The sequence below is a fragment of the Gymnoscopelus braueri genome (genome assembly GCF_963280865.1).
Source record: "Gymnoscopelus braueri genome assembly, chromosome: 21".
NCBI lineage: Eukaryota > Metazoa > Chordata > Actinopteri > Myctophiformes > Myctophidae > Gymnoscopelus > Gymnoscopelus braueri.
Genome location: NC_137623.1, coordinates 20,636,907 through 20,644,946, shown reverse-complemented (window position 1 = coordinate 20,644,946; position 8,040 = coordinate 20,636,907). Strand labels below are relative to the sequence as shown.

Here is an 8,040-nt window from a genome sequence, read left to right as displayed (position 1 = left end):
GTCAATATGGTTATTGCCAAATAAAGCTGACATTCACCGATGGCAGTAGCCAATATTTATCTATTGTCGATAAGCATCAATTTTGCACTGGCTATGTTGGTGTGTTGGTTATCTGCAGCATACCAAGCTGCAGATTCTGAACAGTTATTATAATGAAGATTTATTAGTTTCCCTGGCACAAATGGGGGAAATACTAACACCAAAACTTAAATAAACAAATATGGGTATCAGTATCGGCTATCGGCTAAATTGTTATTTTAAACATCAGTATCCATATCGGTGCATTCCTAGTTCTAAGTTGTTCCTCCTTTATACAGTAGTACATTATCTTGTGTACTTGTTGAATAATGACACTTTCTATACTTGAAATGGACATTTCACTTATTTTTTATTTATTAATGTTATCAAAATAGATATGTCATCGATACAATCTCACGCTTCGTGCTCATTTTGCCAATGTGTTCTTATTAACCTAGCAAAGAAAGATAAATCCTAACACTGATTTATTTACATATTCACTGCACCTTATTGTAGTAGAAAAAAAACTGAACTTATTCCATGAACTGTGACATTACGGGTACATTCTCATTCTCAAAGTGACGTGGTTTAGGTCATAGGGCATAGCAGTGGCGGCCATTTTGTGGTTCCACAGATAGAAAACCCATACCCTTTTCCTGTAGAGATTTCCAAAAATATTCATATTCTATATTTTAAGCCTGCAACCAAGTCATCCAGGCTCCTAGGGAGTCATGACCATAAAAGATTTGATTCTGTGTCAAAGAAAATTAGAAAACCGCAAAAAAAGGGTATTTGTTAAATATAGTATATAATATAATTAAATATTCAAATATGTTTTGACACAGAATACATGTTTTGTTTTATGGTCATGATTCACCAGGAGCCCAGAGGGCTTGGTTCCAGGCTTCAAATAATTGATATAAATATTTTCGGAAATCTCTATGGGAAAAAATAATGGGCTTTCTATCTGTGGAACCACAAAAATGGCCGCCGCTGCTATGCCTAATAGGCGAGGGGATCTGGGGGGTAGAAAAATGGAGGGAATGATAAAAACACACACAACACAGTCATTTGACACTTAATGTCTTTTATGGGAACACAGTGCCTATAAGAGCTCCCTTTTAGCACCACCATGCTATCCCATTTCCTCCCGGTCATAATCTTCGTCAAATATTGTAATAAATATCGTGATTAAAAACGAGCAAGACCTTTGCACACCTACAAAACGACAAGACCAAGGGCCGACCTATGCATAAGAAAAGCTTTTGCACACTGTCTTTTAAATGCACACAATGTTTCGGGCCATAGACTTTCTTCATCAAGATAACTTGATGAAGGTCTCTGGACTGAAACATTGTGTTTCCCATTAATACTAGAAATGTTTCCATTGAAGACAGTCGTGCGGGAGCTTGTCGTATGAATAAATATTGTAATAAAATATCCCTGCTTTGCTACATACAGTACAGGAATCCCTTCCCTTTCTAAGCTTCGCATTCCTAGCATCTCACTAGAGCTTTTGACCATGTCAAGTGTCAACCCATTGCTCTCCGTATTTTTGCTATGCCTGATTTATACTTTGTTGTGCATCGTGTTGTGCACCGTAAATGGCCATTCTACAAGTTCACAACGTAGCTCAACGTTTTGCACACAACATAACAAGCTTGTAGATAAGCTATTTCTGATGCGCAACACCGGCGCACAACTCAGCATAAATCAGGCTTTAACGTTTGCAAACATTGTGTTGGATGCTTTTTTTGTCTCAGAAGTACATCCGCTCAGTGTTGAAGACCCTTAGCTTGGTCATAAAGTTGAAATAGATGAAGGCCAGGCATACCAAGAGGTTCTTCATCAGGTAGAGCAGGGGCGTAACGAAACCAAAGAAGGCAATGAGGCCGATACGAACAAACAGGAAGGGCAGATCCTGCAGGACCACCCCCAACGAGGACAGCAGGGGGCTGTGGGGCATGACCACCAGTCGCAGGCATGACAGGTAGCTGAATATATAGATGGGGAACACCCATCCCGAATAATAGACCAAGGGATGCCCTGCCACTCTGACCATCTCCACCGTGTCCAGCCAGAACAGAAAGCTGTCCACAAACACCTCCGCCCGGGCATCGCTGGCACACAGGAAACGCAGTGGGCCGGTGTAGGCGTACGGGGACATCTGATACGCCGTCGTGCTGGCTGAATGTGAGCTCAGACCGGAGATGCTAAACGGCCTCCCGGCGTTACCGTGGATCCCCGGAACGGCTCCGTTTGTCTCTAGTCGGGCCCCATTGCCGTTCAGGTCCCTCTCGTTCCCTCTCAGGCTCCTCTCCATCGCTCTCTGGTCCCTCTCGTTCACTCTCAGTGCCTGCATTGGTGCAGGCACCGCTTGCCCGGGCGCGGCGGGCCCAGTTGCAGCGGGCCCAGTTGCAGCTGGCCCCGTTGCAGCTGGGCCTACGGGTGTCACTGGCACTGTCACTTGTGCTATGTGTGTCAGGACAGTGGTGGGAATGTCAGCGTCCCTCTCCAGTTCATTGGCTGAAACAATAACAAAACAATAATACATGTATTAGTTACAAACAGATTCAAAAAGTCTAATCATTTTCTGAAAAATGTTTACTGGTTAATTTTTCTCGTCTTTTTCACATTTTACATGCACAGTAAAATGTTTGCCCTTTCTGAATTAAAAAACACTTGTGTGCATGTTGAAAATCTAACTAATTGTGTTATTGGTACACCTAATCGTTATTGAAATTATTGTGGCATTTATTTGTACAATAGCCTACTGTTTTGTGACTCAGGACTGGTTACTGTGTTTTGTTTTTATATGATCAAAATCCACCATAACCAGGGTCTACAATACAAACCCATCTCTTACTTGCACTGGATCCACATCCTAGCCAAAGTTATACTAAAGCTACAGAGAATCTGTAAAGTTATTTATTCAAAAAAGAAATATGTAATGACCACCATTATTTTACTTTAATAACTTTTAGGTTATCCTGCTCTTAACCTTCACAACGGCTAACACTTGATATATCAGCTGTCTGGAAGTTTCACACACAGAGAACGGTTGGATTTTAACCAGAAATTACATGAGAAACTGACAATGGAATCCCTCAGGAGAACAGTGTTCTCTTTCTGTCAACTCAGCATTGTGTTACGAGAAGCAAGCATGGCCTACACATTTCCTGCTCATTTCCTCACTTTTTCAAGCTCTTTTTCAAAGGCGTTTCACACCACGTTGGCTTGTTGGCAGAATAGCATGTGCATCCAAATTACTGAGGAGAAAATGTATAAAGATTATACATCCCCACCCCGCCCCCAGAGCCTATACTGTAATGATCACTTTAATAATCTCTAGACCAATTATTTGTTTACCAACATTGAGACTGAACACACAGGTGATTGTTTCATGCAATCAATTCCCAACATGTGCCGGACCTGCGAGCGCAATACTGGTTCTTATCGCTTGCAACCAGTGTGACGTCGTCTGTTAAGGGGTCTATACACACAGAGATACAAAATACAGAAATGTAACTTACTGTATATTGCATTGTAACTTGTAATACATAAAAAAAAAAAATCTGTAGAAGAAAGGCCCAGGACCATAGAGTGATTTGTGGGTTCTAAGTAGAGATGTACCAATGCCATTTTTTCCTTCCCGATTCCGATACAACTTGCGTATCGGTCGATACCGAGTACCGATCCGATACCAGTAATTTAAATAAATCTAGGACAGTGGTTCTCAAAGTGGGGTCCAAGGACCCTCAGGGTTCTTTGCGAGGGTTCCAAATGGACCCTTACAGGTCTGTGACTCTGAAAGTGTAAGGGTCCATTTGGTTCTATTTGTACACTGTATACAGTTATGGGGGTCCTTGAAATTAAAAGGTTTGAGAACCACTGATCTAGGAATAAATAAAGATTCCATTAATAATTGTTAAAGTGCTGCTTCAAGTTAGTAAAATGATAATGTAAATAGTACAGTAAGAGTATAAAACAGTTGTGCAACATCAACTGAAACATTCAAAATATGACTGTAAATATTTAATATCATCATGTGATAAATGACGTGGTATCGGAATGGCATAGACTGGCATACTGGCCGATACCGATACCAGCATTTTAGGCAGTATTATCGGCAGCTTTTACGATACTGGTATCGGTACAACTCTAATTGTAACTTGTATTACAATACATATTCAGTAGAAGAAAGGTCCAGGACTGTAGAGTAATTTTTGGGTTCCAAGCACTGCACTCACCCTGTCCAGTCAGCCTGCAGTGTCGTATCCGCTCCACGATGTCGATACAGATGAGGGAGAAGATCACTAGTGATACTGGCAGCTCCCTGAACGTATCGTGTTTTAGATTGTTATTTATCTGAACCTGTGATGGACAACCAAGCATAAAATCTTTGTTTTATATTTTTGGTTGATTCATTGTTAAAACACAGAAGCAACAAGCCAGAAACACAGTGATCAAATCATAAAAAACACAAAGCTAAGGAAGTATTTGCTAATTCATGCAGGCGACATAAAAACATCTGGCCGTTCATATCTCAGACTTAATACTTAATACTTGAAAAATACTGGGTTAATGGGCCAATCACTTCTTTACAACTCTGGTATTCGCTTGAGTCAGGACTTCATAGCAACAGGACGCAGAACAAAGGAGCGTAGGAGGTCATTCGAGTGTGAATTTATGGCCCTCATGCAAAAGACGCCAGATAAACGAGGACCCGCGGGAAGCACACAGTCCTTAGAAAGAGGACACATGGACAGCTAATAGGATCTGGGTTTCAGCCAGCGAAGGAAGTGTGTGTGCTTCACGGATGGGTGATTTGACCGGGGGCAGTTTGGACAGGAAGAGAAACCCAGCTGCTTATCAGTAGCTTCTTATCCATAAGGATGGAGATTTCTCCCACGAGAACCATTGGGCTCCTCGTAAATCATCACCTTTATTCGACTTAGCGGAGGCTTCATCCAAACATGTACCGCATACCGACGAACGAGGCACACTTTCACCCTGTCTCGGTGCCAAAGGTTATACCGAACAAAGTTCCACTCTAATGGTCTTGATACTGACACAGTGTTTTCTTTATACCGGTGGTTCTCAAAGTGAACTGAGGAGGAGTCCAGGGACCCTCAGGGTTCCAAACCCAAACCCTTACAGGTCTGTAACTCTGAGATTGTATTTGGTTCCGTTTGTACACTCTCAGAGTTATGGGGATCCTTGACATTAAAGAGGAGATAGTGTGCACATCTCGTACCTGTATTTAGGCCAGGTGCTGCTGGACATCAAGGCAAAAGTCCGAAAAAAGGTTAAAACATCCACTCACCGGTTTAAGGCTCTTTGAATGACTTTCTTCATCATGCAAATAAAATCATTTTATTAGCCTGATGAAGACCTATAAGGTCGAAACGTTAATTTATAAGAACGCCAATACTAAAATAGTTTGTGAGCTTTAAACCGCTGTGCGAAAGTTTTAACCTTTTTTCTGATCCTTGAAATCAAACAGTTTGAGAACCACAGCTTTATACAATGACCTGGAACACCCTCTGCAACATTACAACGGCGGGTCTCTTATGTTACTAACAGGCCCAGCAACCTATGGTCAAAGATCACAATGAGGGTCAAAGGTCAGACAAACAGAAACACCAAAACAGATACAGCAGCTAGGTGACAAAGAATGTTTTACCTCTGAGCTGGCGATGAGGAAGGCAAAGCAGGGCAGCGTGGAGAGAATCACATACACCAGAGCCACAGGCCTCCTGACAGCGACAGAGAGAGGTCAAGGTTGTTAATAAGGGAGAGAGAACAGGTTTGATCGTTGCTGAGTCAGGTCCGCGGCCAAGACGATTCGACCAGCTTTCAGGCCTGTCGGCGGAGAGTGACACTGCAAGGCTGACCTTCGACACTGCCCCTGGTCAGATCCAAGCTCACACGCACACTTACACGCACGCACGTACGCACCCACACACACACCCACCCACCCACACACCCACACACCCACACACAGTACAGGCCCTCAGCAGCAGTCAGGGAAAATAACTCACCACTTCTTCCTCCCGACGAGGAACTTCTTCTTCATGAAGACCATGTACTTCATGGGCACCCAGATGAGCAGGGCGGCCGAGGTGACGTAGGCCACGGAGGAGGCCACGATCAGCCAGTAGGCCGTGCTTCCGTCGGTGGCGGGCCGCGCCGAGGTCTTGACCTTGGCCACGATGACGGCGAACCTCTGCATGACGATGAAGAGCGGCACACACAAGCCGGCGAACTGCAGCACCTCGCACAGGGCGAACTTCAGGGTCTTCCCCGAGCCCATGCTGATGTGGCAGCCCTGGTGCGAACAAAAAAAAAAGAAAAAAAAAAGTCGTGGCTGTGAGGCAGACCCCCTTTTCCCTCCGAGGGCTGGTCAGGCCTCGGCCCAGTGCATTGTCTCCCTCCACTAGCATTTTCCACACACCACCGCCCTGGCTCGCTGCTCACCCGATTGCTTACACTGCACTAGGCATTGTGTACCTTGGGTGTGATGCCGATGTGACTGGCTGCCCCCTTTTAACACTCTTTTATATATACATGGGTTACAAACAAACTATGTTTCTGCCACCATAAAGGAAGTATATACACAGTTGTGTACGCTGTACACTACAGTCTATCAAATACTGTAGATGTTTCAGCTTTGGTCACATCAGGCAAAACATGTTAGCATACGGTTCATTGTATTGTGTCTTTTCAGGGGGTGGGGGGGGGGGATATCTGTCCATAATCCATAATGAACAGTACAATGAACAGCATATTATGTGAATCAGAAATACATGTAGGCTACCCACCCAAGTAATAATGATGCAGTGGGCTACATGGTACTCATTCTCAAAGTCAGGGCAAGTACTGTAGTGTAGCCTATAGTATGTGTCATTTTTAACATGAGGAAACATGGCTTTAACCTTGCCTAATTACTTGTAAAGTAATGTCTTAAGACACAGGAGGCCAGTAGAGCAAAGGCCAAAGAAGCCACCTCTCACCCATGGCACTCACATCAGCAGATCATGTTTAGACATCGCCATCTAGTGGCACTCAGTTATGCAATCAAAACCGTTAGCTGTGAATAACTGTGAAGTTTGTGACTGCATGGACCAGCCGGGCCAACCCAATAGACAGACATGTTACTGACTGACTGACTGACGGACGAAGTTAGAGCATTGGTCAGCCGGGGGGGGGAAAAAAGAAACTAATAAAAATACAAATAAAATACTTCAGAAAAAAAAAATCAGCAGAGACGATTTTACATTCATATTAGATGAGTGGGTTACATTTAAATTTGAGTGGTCAATGTGTTTTAAAACCGGGAAAGCATCTGTGTCATTTTCGATTTTTGCGTTGGCCATTCAAAAATAGCAGATATACAAGCTCACAGAAGGTCACTTCGTGCCACGCTGCAAGCTTGTACATCTGCTATAAAGATTTTTTGTTAAAATCTTGAATACTTTTGATTTACGAAAAAGTTAGAGAACTACTGACTTAGTAGGCAGTTGTCGAATCGGTCTCAGGTCTTAATGGGTCAACAACATTCCCAGCTTGCAATGTTCTGCTGAGGGGGATCATTTATAGGGTCAAAAATCTGACCCTAATTCCAGACTGTATTGCTGTTAATGTCATCTCTTCTGATCTACAATAAAAGTACAACAAAAAGTTTCTTTAGTGCTAAATCTTTTGTCTGTCATAACAATTAAATATCGCTGCAAGCAACAATGCGGGAGCCAAGCAATGCAATGTAGACTGGATTTGAGAGAAAGAAGCCCATGCAATTAATTAACTAATTCACATTGGAAACAGCTAAACAGACAGTATCCTACAGAGGGAGTCATATTGAAAACACTCCCTTCATACTGTCATTAACACTGGGTTAAATGAGATTTATTATGCTTTTTTCTTATGTGTGAATGTCATTTGTGCTGCTTTTTGTACTTCAATCATGTATTGCCTTTTTATACCTGATGGTGTATTGGGCTCTATGCACAGCAGCAATAT

At 42.9% G+C, this 8,040-nt stretch overlaps 1 protein-coding gene across 1 annotated transcript; it reads right to left on the bottom strand.

Moving 5' to 3' along the window:
* Window positions 1-1,777: 1,777 nt before the first annotated feature.
* On the bottom strand, window positions 1,778-6,343 carry LOC308077148 (transmembrane protein 236; the record flags this gene model as incomplete). The annotated part of the gene is made up of 4 exons (XM_080417732.1): window positions 6,063-6,343; window positions 5,705-5,777; window positions 4,269-4,392; window positions 1,778-2,544 (listed from the first exon to the last, which is right to left on the bottom strand). The coding sequence occupies exons 1-4, from the start codon at window positions 6,332-6,334 to the stop codon at window positions 1,778-1,780; spliced, it is 1,236 nt and encodes a 411-aa protein (XP_080273858.1). The 5' UTR covers window positions 6,335-6,343.
* Between the last annotated feature and the right edge of the window lie 1,697 nt (window positions 6,344-8,040).